We start from the raw sequence: 19,255 nt of genomic DNA on the forward strand, positions 1-19,255 counted from the left end.
AGTTCTATTACTACAGAAGTGTATAACTATTATATTTTCTGTTATTTCTTATAAGCCTAACTCTAGTTCTAAGTGTGAAGTCAATACTAATAAATAATATTTACCTGAAATCCGTCTCAAATTTACCTGATAATCTTGTAACTTCAGGTGATCATATAACGGATATTTTTGTAAAATATATCATCATTTGTCTGTTTTGCAAATTCAGTGCCTTCTCTTAATTATTTACGATGTTTTGTTTAACATAGTATTAGCAGTAATTTTCATTCTTTGAGCATGATTAAAATAAAGGAAAGTAAAGGCAGCTCCAAAACAGAAATCAACTCAAATCATAACAGTCACTGTGAGATAATCATGTGACTAATCCATAATTTATCACATAATATAAGTGTATAAAAAGTATAAATCTCCGGACAAGAACAGCAACTTAGTTCTATTACAGGACTGGTGAATGTTTCATACTGATGAAGCACAGTTCTTTTAAGTTGGAAATGGTACAATTTAAAAAACTGATGCTTGACAAGAATATTTTAATGTGACCAAGCATTATATAAAATGGCATAATTTATGGAGAAAGTCAAGATTTTATGTTACAATAATGTTAAAGTGAACATTGCTTATGGTTTCTTTCTTTGCTTTCTAGCTCTTCTGTTCCATCATTGCCGGGCTTCTGCATTACTTCTTTTTAGCTGCCTTTGCATGGATGTGCATTGAAGGCATCCACCTCTATCTCATTGTTGTAGGAGTCATCTACAACAAGGGATTTTTGCACAAGAATTTTTATATCTTTGGCTATCTCAGCCCAGCTGTGGTAGTTGGATTTTCAGCATCATTAGGATATAGGTATTATGGCACCACCAAAGTGTAAGTTAAGATGATCTCATAAATATTTGGAATGCAATTCCGAATAAGCTTTGTATATCATTGAAAATTTTGCTTTGTTGAAGTACATACAAGCATATATATATAGATTTTATCTCTTATTTACTTTTCAGATGTTGGCTTAGCACAGAAAACAACTTTATTTGGAGTTTTATAGGACCAGCATGTCTAATCATTCTTGTAAGTATATATAAAATTGCAGCTAGAATTCAAAAAAAGTTACAATTTAAGGGTGCTTAAAATTCTCAACAATCAGGCATTACTTTGAGGGGAAAAATAATTTTAAGCACTTTACAATAAATCATTTATTAATACTGGACATATATTACATCACTATTGAGAAAAAATATACATTTTAAACTCAAAGCTATTATAATTCATTTGCCCCTCTTGGGAGGATGTATTTTTGCATTACATGTAGAAAAAGCATTTTTCACTTATCAGTAGTATCTCAGCATACTTCAATACTGAGAGTGTGCCAACCAGCTGATAATCTGGCATTTCAGATGTTTATGTTATTTAATCTTTTATCAATGATCAGCAATCTTTGAAGATTAGACTGTCATCTTTATAGTTTTATCATCCTTATGTACCCTGTCATCACGAAAGTGATTTTAAACTAAATTGTGACATCAGAGACAAGAACCCACTATTTCCCATGAGCAGGCAAGTCATATATTTATAGCCCTATTTCAGCTGGGAAGAGGACCTTTTAATTCTTATTGGAAGTGGTTTCAAACCTACAAATTTGGCAGGTGTTATATGTTCCATTCTAAATAAAGACAATTTTATATGTCTCCAGAGCATTTCTAAGTGCCGTAAGTTTACAAAGCCTCTCTGATTATAATAGTCTGTCAATGAATCTGGGAGGTCTGACAAGGCTCTACAATAGAATGAATTGTCAATGGAGGAGTTGTGACAATATTTTGGACAACTTTGTCTCATATGTTTTGACCATAAGCTAGCTATCTTTTTTGAATTTTTTTCCTCTCATTCACTCCTCATGTGTTTTTTGTTGTTGTTGATTTTTTTTTTTTTTTGCACAATACGTGGGCCTCTCACTGTTGTGGCCTCTCCCGTTGTGGAGCACAGGCTCCGGATGTGCAGGCTCAGCGGCCATGGCTCACGGGCCCAATGGCACGAACCTGTGTCCCCTGAATCGGCAGGCGGACTATCAACCACTGCGCCACCAGGAAAACCCCTCCCCATGTGTTTTTATGGGTGTGAGGAAGCTGCTAAATGGAGAAAGACTTGAAATGCAAAGCAGAGAATTTTCTTCAAGGTTTACTTTTTAATGGTGTGGGTGAAATAAAGTGCATTCAGTAACTATATTTCCTAATCATCACAGAAAATTGTTTATAATTCTCACAGTGAATCTAGTAATATAAAAAGAAAACATTGGCAAGATTTCAGCTAAAACAGTTTTAGAGTTAGTTTATTTAGAATTCCAAAATTTTCTACCCACATGAGAATAGAGGCTGAATGTGTCCCATCCATATATTTTCATGTGTTGCCCTGATATGAGTATTTTGTGTGAAAGCACTGTCTACATTTTCTAATTTTACTGATTCCTTCTCTACAGAGTGGACCATCTCTCATATTGTTTTGTATAAGTGAAAGTTCTTTGGATCAGTGATTCTTAGAGTTTAGAGGAAAGTAGTGGGCTAGAAAGTTACTGAAAACAGGAAAAATAGGAGCATATTTCTCTAAAGTAAGAAATAGAAAGTGTTCCCTGAAATTATTATTTTTTTTTACTTTTGCTTCTATAAGGGAAAAGATAACTTTGGATTATCTTATAGTAAGATGGACAGACTTTAGATGGGCTTATCTAAAAATGAGTCCTGTAAACTTTCCTAGAAGCCTAAATGAACAATGTCACACTGTCCTAGTCTGAAATTAATGAACCAATATATCTTCCATACGGTTTCTGTATGATAATCATTCCATTTAACTAGAGGGTCAGGCTACTTAAGAAATGGATAAGGCCTTTCAGTTGAGTCTAAAACTGAATACTGTTTATCTTTTTTATATCTTTGAAAACAGCAGAAATTCTTTAAGTAATTATTGAATGGAAGTGAATTCCTTTACTCTAGTGATCTCTGGCTTTCTGTGCTAATGCTGGCATATTATTACTATTATTATTATTCAGCTGTATGATACAACAGTAAGTAAACGTTTTCCTGTTGTCCCAGAATAGTATTGCATTCAAAGATAAAGTAAAAGAAATATTGAGCACCCAGACATATGAAAAAGAGCCACCAATAGTTTGGACCTGACACTTCCCATGGGTCTTTCAAAGAGACAGTAGGACCAGCTGTAGCCCAGTAAGGGGACTAAAGAGTGGGGCTGAGAGAGTTGTGTCTTGGAGTTAGGAATCCTTGGTCTTTGAGGGAGTGCATTGTTCTCTATGAAAAGCTTTTCCTTACCCTGCCAGTGAAAAAAAATAAAAAAGTACTCCCCCACCTCCATGAAGACAAGTTGTGGAGGAGTACTCCAAAAGGTTTGTAAAGAATGGAATCAGAAATAGTAAGAGTAAAACTCTCATCTCAATCCCAGATTGATGTGACTGTGGAATTTTCATTTCTCCTTGATATACAAGAGCAATATATGAACAATGTTTATGACAGCTTGACATATGTCCCCTGACTTTGGGTCAAGTGTGAACATAGAGCCTAGACTTGCTTTTAGTTTCCTGCAGGCTGCATGCTTGTTGGAGTATCCCCTTGACAGCAGGGAGGAAAAGGATTATTGTAGAGTGTGCCTGGGAATAAAATGACGGGGCGAACGCACAAAGGCTTCAGCTATCCTATAAGCACAGAAAAGTTAGAGAGGGGAAGAAAAGTTGTAGTGCTGCCCAGAAGGTTGTCAGATCAAGTGAAATTATACACAGCAAGAAAATAGGCTGAGCACAGGTGATGTTGAATGGTGGCGTGGCTGACCCTCTCTGAAAAATGATAGGGGCCAAGGTGGAAATGAAATACTATAAACACTAAAAAAAATCACATATACCATCTAAGTTTAAGCCATCACATAAGCCAGGATTACCAACAGTAATAAGAACCAACCTAAACCAAAGTGATGTCGTGAAGTTCTCTCCATCCGCAAGAGCTGATCAGACCCTTCCAGCCCCCAGCAGCAGAGGAGCTGAGCTTTATCTATGAAGGAACGTATCCTAGAATCAACCATGCCACCCCAACAGTCACCTATACAGATTTACTGAATTGAAAATTGTCATCCTGTGTTTGGGGATATTCTGGTAGAACAGGAGGCCAATCCATATCATTAAGGTCACCATGTTAATTGGGTGGTCTGGGCATGATGGGAGAACAAAGGAAATATAAGAATTACCCCCTGCCCACTATAGTATCAATGAGAAGAAAGCAAGATGAAACAAATGACAAAGAATATCATATAATAAAATATAAGTGATACCAGTGAGATGTGGAAGAGGAAGTCATCATGGAGATGAGGAACTCGTTTGTGGATGGGGAGAGAAGCAGAGTATACTTTCCAAACAGTGGATTCTTTGTGTGAACTTAAGTGTCTCCCAAGCAGCCCTGTAAGCGTGCCAGATTCCTTTGGAAGGAAAACAAAGGGCACAGACAAAAGAGTTGCTATTGTAAATAAGGCAGTACCAGAAATCACAAAATTATCATCATCTGTCTTTTATCAAGAATATTCAAGGGGCTTCCCTGGTGGCGCAGTGGTTGAGAGTCCGCCTGCCAATGCAGGACACACGGGTTCAAGCCCTGGTCTGGGAAGATCCCACGTGCCACAGAGCGGCTGGCCCCGTGAGCCACAATTACGGAGCCTGCGCGTCTGGAGCCTGTGCTCCTCAACAAGAGAGGCCGCGATAGTGAGAGGCCCGCGCACCGTGATGAGGAGTGACCCCCACTTGCCACAACTAGAGAAAGCCCTCGCACAGAAACGAAGACCCAACACAGCCATAAATAAATAAATAAAAATTAAAAAAAATAAAATAAAACGGAGGTGCAATTGACATATGACATTATTAAAAAAAAAAAAAAGAATATTCAAGAATCATCTTTTCATAGACCCATGACTCCCTAGTCTACATGTCATTAACTATTTACCAAATTTTTACCTCCATAAACTTATCCATTTCTTCTCTACTTTCACAGTCAGGCCTTTGTTATCCCTTTGAGTCATTGTTATTCCTTACTAAGATTATAGTATTAATAACAATAATATGACTTTTTTAAAATTCACAGTTTGTTGAGCAGCTACTAATTTTAAAAACAGACAGCTAATACTTCAATACTCAATCTCCTTAAATCACCTACATTGTCATCATCCGATTTTATAGTTAATGAAAAATAAAATTTGATTCAAAATGTTAGGTGATTGGCCCAAGGCACTGAAATCTACAAATAAATAATGAGGCTAGAACTTTAAACTAGTTCTGTCTTAATCTAAAGTTCACCTTTTCATTTTAACTTGCCACTTTTTCAGTTGCCTTCTAATCTGTCTTTCTGCTGCCATTCTGTACCATTTCATTTTAATCTATCCAGAATAAACTGCCCCAAACTCAGCTCACATAATGGAAACAATTAATAAGAAAAATAAGAACATTAATATTAAGCTCTTGTATATTCCTGGTACTAAGCTAAACATTCTCCATATGTTAGCACATTTAGCTTAATCCTTCAACAACTCAAAAATGTGTGTGTGTGTATGTGTGTGTGTGTGTGGTTTATTTTATTTTGAAGTTGGGGAAATTGGGGCATAGAGTGGTTGCACAGTTTGCCGAACAATTAGTAAGTACCTGAGCTGGAACTCACGTTCATGAAGTTGAATCTATGACCTACCTTCTTCATCTCGTTGCCAATAGTTCCCCATTGCCTATAGTCCAAATACCATAGGCTGGTGTATAATGTTCGCAGTAATTTAGCTGAACCCTGCCTATTTTCAGCCTTTTCTCACACTGCATATCTCCACAAAACAACTCACCTAAGAACTTTATCCTCTTTAGAATATTTGCCATTCCTTGGATATTTTCTTGGTTCTTTGCACTCAATAATCCTACAACCTTGTGCAAAACTCTGCTGCCTGAAATCTTATCATTAATTACTGCACAACTTCATGAAAACCTTTCCAGATTTGTAACTAATCTCTTTCTTCAACCTGCTCCCATAGAATTTTGAGTCAAACCCGAAATAGTACTTTTAATGCTTTGTTTTGTTTCACATGATAATTTTCTGTCTGCATTACACTACTCATCTCCCACATCCAAATACCCAACATAGAGCTCTGAGTCTCTTGATTCACTGCCCATAACTTGTTCAATAATCAGTGCCACTTGTTGTGTGACCTTAGGGGCCACAGCCCAATGAGTTGCAAATGAATTTTCTACACAGCCACATTCACAATGCATTCTCTATGCATGAGTGGACTCTACACTGTAAAACTACCAGCCCTCTTACTGATCACTCCAGAACACAGAAGGTAGCAAATCCTTAATAATTATTTGTGTATTTTAATTGATCCATTAATAAAGACCATGGTAATAAATAAGGCAAGAAGAAACACCCTGTGATCTTTCTTAAGCTATATGACTATTCTGTGTTCTGGATTCCTAACATGTAAGATGAAGATAATGATGCCAGCCCAACACAACAAAGATATAGTAAATACAAAACAATTTTTTTAGAAAAAGCATCTATTCTTTAAAAATTAAAAAAGGAAAATACACAGTAATTTGGAGAACAATCTTCAGCTTTCTTAGCTTTACCTTTTGTATTAAAAATTAAGTTAAAACACTAATTTTAAAACCATAATTTGCACAGCAAAATTTTGTATGCAAAGTACTGTATGTTCGGCCAATATAGTGTGTGTGTGTGTATGCATATATACATATATATAAGCATAAGTCCTAATTTTTTAAATATTGGTGAAGATATGACAGCATTTGTTTAATTATAGCAAGATATTATTATGATAACTGTGTTTGTACATGGAATTTGTTAAAAGTCTCTAGTACACTCTGCTGGAAAACGTTAACTGAAATGAAACAAAGTGTGAAATGTCTTAAAGAGAAGCAATAAAAATTTAATAGAATAAATAGTATTTATTTTCCAGAATAAAGATAAAAAGTAAGTGAGCCTTCAAATTTAAATAGATAATTAGTGGTGACTTTGTTATGCCTGGCTTTAAATGAGAGACAAAATTGCTTTCTCAGCTTTCTCTGAATAAATCTGGGAAGACTTGTACTTGGAAAAGACATTTTTATAGAACAACTGGCAATGGGTTTAATTCTTACATGGAATCCTTGCATTTCTTCTGTAGAGTAAGAACCAGTTCCCAGTAAATGATATTTGCTTGTTTTTATGAATGGAGCCCTGGGGCATGACTGGTTTAGAGTTATAATGATGATGCCTTTAAAATAATATGTAAATGAATAAGCACTGAATTAGTTCACACTCGTGGCTTTTTCTACCCCTAGGTATGTTGTTTCAAAGGAAGATTCAAGTTTTCAATCTGCTCTGATAAGTGTTAACTACTTAGGTATTTGAGCAGCAACATTTTCGGCATTGATCAAATAAAAGTACTTCCTCAGGTGTTTACTCATTAATATTAAGGATCTCTTAGAATTCTGAAGTGTGAACCACTGACCCCACTGATTCTATCTATGAATTGCTACATTTAGAATGTTAAGATTATAACTATACATGAAAAGACCTAGCCATGCTTTTGAAAGATTGAACTGTACAAGAAAGAGATTTCTAAATCTTTGTAAAGCAAGCTGCAAACTGAAGATAATTTACATAATTTATTTCTTTTCTTCAGTATTTTTAATCTTTCATGCTGAATTCTTTCAAGTAAAACTGTGCAAATGATTAGATTCAAGTACACAAATATAAAGAAGAGTTTGTGAAAATAATTTAACTTTTAAGTAGAAATTGAAGTTTCTCATAGATATGTTCAGTATTGAAGAATTTAATTTGCTGGATTGAGGCAAATACTAATTAAGCTGCGTCCAAATAAGGCATTTTCTTTAAAAATGAGAGCTTTCATTTCAATTTAAATCACAACTCGTATAATTCAGTGTTTCTATATTGCTCCTTTACCCACGTCTTTTTAGTTTTAGGTTGCCCAGAATTCCACTCAGTTTTTTGTGATGGTCTCCTCTAATTGTTCTAAATTATGTCTACAATGTCTTAATTCCCTTTCACTAGGAAATAACTAATAAAACCTACTCAAAACTGAATTCCTCACATAAGCCTTACAAGACAGACCATGTTTATGTATATTTATTATTATATGATGTATTCTTATTACATTTTTTTAAATTTCACAAATTGCCCAAGTTTGAAAGAAATGCAAATATTATAAGACTATGTAAAGTAAAAAGTGAACATTTCAAAACATACTCATATTCTCCATGACTGACTACTCTTTTGCTTAATATTTACTTTGTATCTTTCCGGACTTTTGCTATGCATACACACACACACACAAATACATATATACCACACAGAAATATGCATATACATATGTATAAATGTAAGCAAGAAATTTGATTATAAAATCAAATAACCCAAATTATTTATAACCTGCAATGTATCTTATTCATCCTTCCTTGACAGAACATACAATTCTACCATTTTTTATCATTGCATATTATGAGTATGATCTAATTTATTTAACCACTTCCTTATTGATTTTCTTCTTACAAATAATACTGCAAGAGAATTGTTTCAATACAGTTACATATATCCATTATATAAATTTGTTATGAAGTACTTTTTAGAAGTATAATGTACAGCACAGGGAATATAGTCAATAATATTGTAATAACTTTGTATGGTACATAATGTATAAAAATATCAAATCACTCTTTTGTACACCTGAAACTAATGTAATATTGTAAGTCAACTAAACTTCAATTTTTAAAAAAGGTACAAATGCAAGTAGAGGCAGATTTTTAAATTCTCAAATTGCCTCTGAAACATTTACTTCAATTGATACTTCCATTGACAATATATAAGAATGTCTGTTTTCTGACATTTTTGCCAACACTAGATAATTTTATCTACTGTGGTGTCTAGTGGATAAATCGGAATATATAAACTGAAAGGAAGAATTATGATAGATCAAGATTCTGCAACAGTGACATCATTAACATGTAGGACCAAATCTTTGTTGTGGGGCCTGTGCTGTATGAAAGTTTAGCCACATCTCTGGCTTCTACCATCACCACCAGCTCCACCATTACCACCTGGGTATGACAACCAAAACTGTCTCCGGACACAACCAAATGTCCTATGGGGGGCAATACTCTCAACTCTCTTGACTGGGAGCTACTAGTGTAGACTTAGATTATAAGTATATTTTATAGGAGTGCATATGCAGCTTTCTTTAAATGGTATAAATATAAGGAAGAGAATTAAAATCATAGTTTGGGCAATGTCCTTTAGATGACCCCATTGAAGCTATATTAGAAGCACTATTCATTGTAAACTTTAAATTGTGGATAATAATTTTAATTACATTGATAACATTTTAATTACATGTGTTAATTTAATGGCATCATATTTGTTAGATGCATCTTTAGTGACCTCTGTGGTTCAAGGCACTTCGGTATTCTACCCTTTTCTCCATATTATGTATTAATAAGAACTTCAAAGCCTATAACGTTTAGCTACTTTTTCATATTATTCTGACCTTCTTGAAACAGGTAGCTGGAATTTAAAAAAAGTAAAAGTGGTGCTAAAGAAGAACAACATAAATAATACATTTGTAGTTTTCAATGTATTCCCATTCATGGGAGCTATATTCTTACCAGAAATACCTTCACAGGTAATCTTCTTGGGACTTGTACTAAAAAATTTCATAAAATTTGAATAACTTCATAAAACTTATCGATCCAAAAAAAAATAAAAATAGAAACCCCTTGGGTCTCTCAAACCCAATAAGAAATAACCAGCTCAATTAGAATTTCACCAGCCAAGGTGAAATTCATCCCTGGTATTTTCATATAAATGCAACTTTACATTGAGGGATGTTACATAATGAAATGGTGAGGGGGAAACACTAGGGATGTTGGTAGAGCAAGACTGTCAATTAGAATTATTGTTCACTTTATGTTTGTGTAGTCTTTTAATCTTTACAAAACCCTTTTAGCATCTCAGTTAATCTTCCCAAAAGCTTTGGTAATACATCGAAATTAAGGTAGGAATAGCATGTAATAAGAGATAATGTTTTACTAGATTTTCACTAGATCTAGTAACTATAATCTTGACATCTATTTATAAATACCTATGGGGGTTCTACTATTTATAACTTTTTAAAGAAGTGTACCAATTCCTTGAGAACTGGTTAAACTAAAGCAAATTACGTACATTCTTGTGTAGCTAACAAATGAAATCTTCAAGCTACTACTCAGTAAGAATACATAAAAATACTTAACTTTAGCCAAGAGCACACTACATATTCTGATCATTCTTCTACTTCTGTTCATCCTCTTAGTGTAATACAGCGTCCTTACCCAAGCTGGTCTGCAACAAGAGTGAACCCTTATTTGAATCAGTCTTTGTTAGCATTTGCTGAGCTCTTGTTCTACACATCTGAAAATATTTAATCTTCCCTGTAATTATGTATCATGTCCCTCTGTCCCCTTCAGTACTCTCTGCAAAATATTAACTACTCATTCTGAGAGAATGGACTATCTGCGTCTCTCTGTCTTGATTTCTGTTTCTCATATAAAAATGTTGTTTCTAGTTTCAGGGCTTCCCAAGAAAGGAATATTTACAATTCCTTCTGATGAAAAAAAAACATGCCTCCTGATGGTTTCTGTTCAAAAAGAGATCCCAAGTTGTTCAGTGTTAGTGCACAGCCTTTATTCATTAGAGATTCATTCACACTCATTTGGGTAAGAGCCGCAATTTTGACTGTTGTTTTTTTTTTTTTTTTTTTTTTTTTTTTTTGCGGTACGCGGGTCTCTCACTGTTGTGGCCTTTCCCATTGCGGAGCACAGGCTCTGGAGGTGCAGGCTCAGCGGTCATGGCTCACGGGCACAGCCGCTCCGTGGCATGTGGGATCTTCCCGGACCAGGGCACGAACCCACATCTCCTGCATCGGCAGGCAGACTATCAACCACTGCGACACCAGGGAAGCCCTTGACTGTATTTTAAATAAGTGGAAGCTTACTTTAAGGCTTATAGAGATTAAGCAGTTTACTCAGAATCACCCAACAACTGAATGGTAGAGGCAAGCTCATGCTTTCCAAGTTTACATTCTGTGCTGTTTCCCTGTCATATATTCTTTCATCTTTCCTTGCCCAAGAGACTGAAGAGAGTAGATCTTTGTTATGTCCATGAAAAACTTGTTCCCATCTCCCAGATTGCACAAATGGTTTCAAGGTGAGTTGTCAGAGACGCAGCAACTACATTCCTTCTAAAAATTATTCATAAACTTTCAATTCTTTGTTTTACTTAGTGAAGATGTCAAAATAAATTATTTTTCACTGAAAATGATGGAGATCTTGTCTACTATAGATGTCTCTTTCCCCATTTTGTATTGCTTTATCTAAATACTTGCCAAGCATATCTAACAACTAATCAAAAAATCCTACCTGGGGCTTCCCTGGTGGCGCAGTGGTTGAGAGTCCGCCTGCCGATGCAGGGGACACGGGTTTGTGCCCTGGTCTGGGAAGATCCCACATGCCGCGGAGCGGCTGGGCCCGTGAGCCATGGCCACTGAGCCTGCACGTCTGGAGCCTGTGCTCCACAACGGGAGAGGCCACAACAGTGAGAGGCCCGCGTACAGCAAAAAAAAAAAAAAAAAAAAAAATCCTACCGGAAATCCTGGCTATATCAGACTATAGATCAGTATATGGAATACAGATAGTCTGGATGTTTACTGTTCTTTTCATTGATATTCATTAGTAAGCAATTTTCAATGTCCTGTATGACATCTAGTTGCTCAAATTCCTTTTTCAGTTTTCTCCTATCAAGAAAAAGCTGAAAGGTAAATTTGGTGTTTCAGCCATTTTTAATTGTCCTTAATTCCATACTTCTAATTAGCAGATTTATTTTCTTTAGAAAAAATAATTTGTTCTTTTGAATTCTTTGGAAAGTCCATACGATTTTTTTAACTAACACAATCAGTATAGGTAGTATTAAATCAAAATAAAAGTACAGGGAGTATGAAAAGAAAAAATAACCTGGGATAAAATAAGTACAATACTTTGAATGCTTCAGAATAGGTCAAAATTTTATCAAGTATTAAAGCCCCAGTTAAGGCTGTGCTAGAAACTGAGGAGATATAAGTAGAGAGACCTTGCTCCCAAACAGTGTACCAGGTGGACATGTATACACAGACAACTCTAAGACAACACTTCAGTAAGCTTGAGGTAACATCTTGGAAAAGCAAAGCTGAACATTTTTTCACCCCCTGTTTACCTCTTTCATGGCTTTACATTGCTCTTGGGGTCAAAGCCAAGGATAAGAGTGACCTATTAGGTTATTTATCATCAAAATCAGGACCTTTCTGAAAGTGAAAAGTAGATAATAAAAAAATACTTCAAATTGGTTTCACTGTATTGATGGACCTATAAAACAGCTCTATTCAAAAAGCTATTTTCAAAAGTACTTTTTTTTTCTACAGAGTAACACTTATTTGGAACAGAGCACCACATGCCTGATAGACATTTTGAATGATAATAATAGATTCACAATGATAGACATTTTGAATCCTTTTTCCACTACCCCGATACACGAAGGAGGTGGCTGTCCTTAGCCACCTGTGCCTGAGTGTATTTGGGTGAAAGGTGATGCTTACATCATATCTGGATAAGGTCCGGAAAGAGGTGACATATTGCTGGTTATCTTCCATATTTAGGCACATTTGAAAGTTAGAATGGTCACTACACACGTGATTCTCACGCAGTACCCCGTGAGCCATGGCAGAAGCTGGAGGTGGAGCTTGCCAAACATATCTGAGCTTATCTTATTAAGTTGAAAACAAATAAAAAACTCAAGTAAATTCTAAACTGAGCAGAACACCGGGCAACAGAAGTAACAAATACTGGGCCTCAGCAAACAGGGATAAAGTGGACACTGTCCCTTGCAGGCACTGCATGTTCTGGCCCCTGTCTGTTGATCAGCCTCATCTCTCATGACCCTCCCATGGGCTTTTGTGTTTTAATAACATTGACTGCTTTATAGTTTCTCGGAAGTTCTATGTAGCTGCCCATTTCAGCACCTCCACACTAAAACACTCCTCGTGGCTTTCCTCTGTCTGTCCTTCATCCAGTTAACTCCTTTCACATATCAATTCAAACAACACTTTCTGAGGAAAGTCATCCCTGACTCACTGGTCTATAATGAATCTTTTTGTTATATGCCTACAAAGAAGCCCCCTTTTTTTTTTCTTTTTGAAGACTTTCCTCCATTTATAATTACACGGGAGTTAGTTTGAATGACTGATCAATAACTGATTCGTATCTGTCTCCCCCAGGGGACTGTAAGCTCTCTAAGAGTAAAACCTTATGGATTTTCTCTCACTATATTATCCTTGAGGTTTGCCGAGTAATAATCACTCAGGTAACACTGTTGGATGAATAAATAAACGACACACCAAGTACAGTAGTTAGTCAAAAATGTTAATTCTTTTCCCCAAAGGAAATTTAAAGAAAGAAATCATCATCATGGAAATGGGGTTATTTTGGGAAGACTTCTCAGAAAAGATAACATGTGAAGCAGTCATTATAGCATATCACCTTTTTCTTTTTTTTTTCGGTACGCGGGCCCCTCACTGTTGTGGCCTCTCCTGTTGTGGAGCACAGGCTCCGGACGCACAGGCTCAGCAGCCATGGCTCACAGGCCTAGCTGCTCCGTGGCATGTGGGATCTTCCCGGACTGGGGCACGAACCCGTGTCCCCTGCATCGGCAGGTGGACTCTCAACCACTGCGCCACCAGCGAAGCCCAGCATATCACCTTTTAAATTGAAATATAGTTGATTTTCAATGTCGTGTTTCAGGTGTACAGCACAGTGATTCAGTTATACATATATATATGTATATTTTTATATACTCAGATTCTTTTCCTTTATAGGTTGTTACAAAACATGGAGTATAGTTCCCTGTGCTATATAGTAGGTCCTTGTTGATTATCTATTTTATATATAATAGTGTGTATATGTTAATCCCAACCTCCTAATTTATCCCTCCCCCATAAATTTTTTTCTGTGTGTGTGTCTCTTTCTGTTTTATAAATAAGTTCATTTGTATATTTTATTTTTTTTTAGATTCCACATGTAATCGATATCATATATTTGTCTTTCTCTGTCTGGCTTACTTCGCTTAGTATGATAATCTCTAGGTCCATCCACGTTGCTGAAAATGGCATTATTTCATTCTTTTTTTTACTTTATTTCTTTTCACCTTAGGAATAATTGCTATATCTATCTATCTACCTAGATCTATCTTCATTGGCATTTTAGGTTTAACTGAATAAAATGAGGTCCTAGCCAAATAATATCAGAGTTTTTAAAAAGTAGTATGATTAGTAAAAAGCACATATTATGGAGTCCTTTCTATGCCCTGGATTTCTAATATGTACATGAGGATAGCAATGCCAACTCTATATACAGAGTTACTTTAAAAAAAAAATTAAAAAGATAAAAACATCCTTTAAAATTTAAAAAAGGAAAACTTTTAATAATTTGGAGGACAATCTTATGTCCCTCTTCTATTTTTTATCTTTATATTAGTGATAACTAGATACATCTTTGAATTTAATTGTTAAAGTTCTATCAGATGCTAAGTAACAGCTTAATGATTTATATGTTTGTATAAACTTTTTAACTGTTACTAACCTCTATCCTCATTTTATACAGCAAGCATATACGAGGAACATTTTTCCTTGTTTATATCTTAAATTTCATTATTAGTTTTCATTGTCACATTAAATCGAACAATTGTTGTAAATACTCTTCACATATAGTTTTTCTACTTCACCTTTGTTTTCTAGTATCTTTCTATGGCTTATAACCATCTGCAGTTGAAACCAGCCATAAAAATAAGCTCATGAAATTCACTTACACCCACAGAGGCCACTTTACCCTTCGTGTTTATAAATTTCTAGTTCTCTCCACCTTTTAATTCTGTTTGGAGACTAGTAAATTATTCTTTCAAACATTGAAAATATTCAGCTATTAAAATATTCCTAATGGAAACATGTTAAAAATATGAAGTGTGCATATTTTTTAAGTCATAAGATGATTATATATTGCTATGGAATTTTAGCCGTAATAAAATAGAGCAATTATTTAACTATTACCTCAGGGGCGATGTGGGAAGATATTTTCCTAATGAGGCAGTTTTCTGCCCACTTGTTGATTAAGACTTTTGTGTGCCCAAGTCTGATTAATGAATATACCTCATAAAGTCCATAGGTCTGTGGTTTCTGTTAGATGCAAAATGTTTTATATATCCCAAGGTATCCATTCATAAAATAAAGGAGATGTAACTTAATTATTTCCCTTTTCTCAAAATTATTCCTAGAGAGTCATTACACTTTGATAACTATTTCTCTCAGTTTCCATTGGTATATTGATCTACAGATTATAGATTTCTAGTGAGATATTGTTTTGTCAAAATCTGCAAGATGCAAGATGTAACAAAATATAATTTTTTAAATGTTTAGTCAGATTAATGGTTGAATGTTCCTTTACATAAGCCATTAAGGATACCTGGGATTGGGGCATACCACCCTTCATCCTCATATTCATTCAACAAATGTTATTGAGCATCTTTTATATGTCAGACTTTGTGCTATACCTTGGGAATACATCAGTGAATAAAATATTAAAAAGTCCTTACCCTTATGGACCTTGGATTCTAGACCAGGAGTCTACAATAGCCATAGCCTGTTTTAATACATAAAGTGTTTTGGGGATACAGTCACATTCATTTGTTTCAGTATTGTCTAAGGCTGTTATTTTTTTTTAACATCTTTATTGGAGTATAATTGCCTTACAATGGTGTGTTAGTTTCTGCTTTATAACAAAGTGAATCAGTTATACATATACATATATCCCCATATCTCTTTCCTCTTGCATCTCCCTCCCTCCCACCCTCCCTATCCCACCCCTCTAGGTGGTCACAAAACACTGAGCTGATCTCCCTGTGCTATGCGGCTGCTTCCCACTAGCTATCTATTTTACATTTGGTAGTGTATATATGTCCATGCCACACTCTCACTTTATCCAGGCTTACCCTTCCCCCTCCCCGTATCCTCAAGTCCACTCTCTAGTAGGTCTGCGTCTTTATTCCCGTCTTGCCCCGACGTTCTTCATGACCATTTTTTTGTTTTTTTTTAGATTCCATATATATATGTTAGCATACTATATTTGTTTTTCTCTTTCTGACTTACTTCACTTTGTATGACAGACTCTAGGTCCATCCACCTCACTACAAATAACTCAGTTTCATTTCGTGTTATGGCCGACTAATATTCCATTGTATATATGTGTCACATCTTCTTTATCCATTCATCAGTCGATGGACACTTAAGTTGCTTCCATGTCCTGGCTATTGTAAATAGAGCTGCAATGAACATTGTGATACATGACTCTTTTTGAATTATGGTTTTCTCAGTGTATATGCCCAGTAATGGGATTGCTGGGTCGTATGGTAGTTCTATATTTAATTTTTGAAGGACCCTCCATACTGTTCTCCATAGTGGCTGTATCAATTTATATTCCCATCAACAGTGCAAGAGGGTTCCCTGTTCTCCACACCCTCTCCAGCATTAATTGTTTGTAGATTTTTTGATGATGGCCATTGTGACCCGTGTGAGAAGATAGCTCATTGTAGTTTTTTGTTTGTTTGTTTGTTTGTTTGTGGTACACGGGCCTCTCACTGTTGTGGCCTCTCCCGTTGTGGAGCACAGGCTCCGGACACACAGGCTCAGCAGCCATGGCTCACAGGCCTAGCTGCTCCGTGGCATGTGGGATCTTCCTGGACCGGGGCACGAACCCGTGTCCCCTGCATTGGCAGGCATACTCTCAATCACTACGCCACCAGGGAAGCCCCTCATTGTAGTTTTCATTTGAATTTCTCTAATGATTAATGACGTTGAGCATTCTTTCATGTGTTTGTTGGCAATCTGTATATCTTCTTTGGAGAAATGTCTGTTTAGGTCTTCTGCCCATTTTTGGATAGGGTTGTTTGTTTTTTTGATATTGAGCTGAATGAGCTGCTTGTAAATTTTGGAGGTTAATCCTTTGTCAGTTGCTTCATTTGCAAATATTTTCTCCCATTCTGAGGGTTGTCTTTTCGTTCTGTTTATGGTTTCCTTTGCTGTGCAAAAGCTTTTAAGTTTTATTAAGTCCCATTTGTTTATTTTTGTTTTTATTTCAGTTTCTCTAGGAGGTGGGTCAAAAAGGATCTTGCTGTGATTTATGTCATAGAGTGTTCTGCCTATGTTTTCCTCTAAGAGTTTGATAGTGTCTGTCTTTACATTTAGGTCTTTAATCCATTTTGAGTTTATTTTTTGTGTATGGTGTTAGGGAGTGTTCTAATTTCATTCTTTTACATGTAGCTGTCCAGTTTTCCCAGCACCATTTATTGAAGAGGCTGTCTTTTCTTCATTGTATATTCTTGTAAGGCTGTTTTAATGGTAGGAAGAATTGAGTAGTTATGATAGAGACCATATGGCCCTCAAAATCTAAACTGTTTACTATCTGGCCCTTTACAGAAAAAGTATGCTAACCCCTGTTCTACACTAGAGTGATGTAAGAAAAGATAACTATCCTCTCCCATAAAATATCCTAGAATATCATATTGGATTTATTAAGAATATATTTCTTATATTAAGGTTTCTGGTAATTTTACATATTGATTGCCCTTTGAAATACAGTTACTCCTTCCTTTTCTATAAAATTCTTAAAAATAGCTAGATTTTTGACCCTGAAATTTCAATTCTACCTTAGAGGAGTTTTAACAAAAATGAGAAATTGTTTATATGAACAATAAAGAATTGACTTATTGTTGAAATATATCTAAGTATTTGTTTTCCTGACATTATTTTAGAGGAAAATCCTGAAAGTGGAAAAAAAGATCTTAAATTTTCTGTTGAAGACATATTGCCTAAAATAAAGACTGACAGATAAAAGTTCTGTTTTTTTAAGGTGCTATTTATAGGTCCAATGAGACTATGACAAAATAATGCTTATCCAATTGTTAGTAAATATTCACTATATTTATTGTTAGACACTTCAAATGTTTGAGACAATTTGGAATAACATCTTTCCATATGAATTAATAACTATTAGTGATAATAATTGATGCTTGTTGGGAATGTATATATTGAACACTATTCTAAGTATTTTACATTAATTATGTAATTTAATACATGCAAAAACCCTGTGAAATAAGTACTAATATTATCCCTATTTTACAGACAAGGAACGTGTAATACAAGAAATTAAATAAATAAATGTCAGAGCTGGAATTGGAATCCATTTGTGGATTTTAACTTGACTGACTTACATGGACTTTCAACTTGTCTGGCAAATAACTCAGTCTAGTAGTAGGAAAAAAGTCAGTTGTGTCATTTTCTCCTTCGTGTATACTTTAGCAGTATTCATTTTAATCCAAAGTGCACTTGGAGACATTAGATCTTACTTTTTTCATTTTATTAAGGTTACTTTATTAAACTACATAATGTGATCTGGAAATCAACCTAGCAGGTACACATTCCATACGCTGCAGGAGGCTGAAAGATAACATAAGGGCGGGGCGGGGGAGGGGGGACTCCGCTACCTTTGGTAACAAGCACTTATCCCTCCCAATGGCTTATATCTGTCGTGTGACATGTGATGTAGAAAAAGTGAGGGCAACAGTGTCCTCTATATTTTATGTAGTAAACCTTAATTTTTCCTTGGAAAAAATATCAATAGGAATTCTAATGTGTTTTTCCTGTGCAACAGTAGATTATTTTGCATTCCACTTAGACCACTGACATGAACCCAGTAACCATATTTGAACTCTAAAGGATATAAAGCTTTGTTATTAACCAGCACCGGAAAGACTATCACTTTCTTAGATCCTTGACCACAGAGAACAGAAGGCAGGTGTCTCCATTAGAGGATCATTGGCATAAAACACTACATCCTGTTCAGTGTTACTGGTTTCTTGACTAAGTTCAATGAACACTAACGCCTAATAACTAACCAAGTCACTACTCATTAATGTTTTCCTCTTCTACTTTCAACCGTTTCTAAAATAAAGTTACTATTAGTAGTCAAAATACATAATTGTCTAAACAAATTCTTAAACTTTTAGATGTCAATTTAACTTCTCTTTACCTATCCTTCATCTGTAGTTTGGTAGTTTTGCAGAGT

At 35.3% G+C, this 19,255-nt stretch overlaps 1 protein-coding gene across 2 annotated transcripts in view; it reads left to right on the forward strand.

Moving 5' to 3' along the window:
- Positions 1-19,255, forward strand: part of ADGRL4 (adhesion G protein-coupled receptor L4) — a 121,652-nt gene that overhangs the window by 89,409 nt on the left and 12,988 nt on the right. For both annotated transcript variants that reach the window (XM_081224714.1, XM_081224713.1), the window contains 2 exons: positions 644-864; positions 996-1,062. In XM_081224714.1, coding sequence (XP_081080840.1) covers positions 644-864; positions 996-1,062 — 288 coding nt within the window. The remainder of the gene's footprint in view (positions 1-643; positions 865-995; positions 1,063-19,255) is intronic.

The sequence above is a fragment of the Mesoplodon bidens genome, assembly GCF_964165515.1.
Source record: "Mesoplodon bidens genome assembly, chromosome: 2".
NCBI classification, from domain to species: Eukaryota; Metazoa; Chordata; class Mammalia; order Artiodactyla; family Ziphiidae; genus Mesoplodon; species Mesoplodon bidens.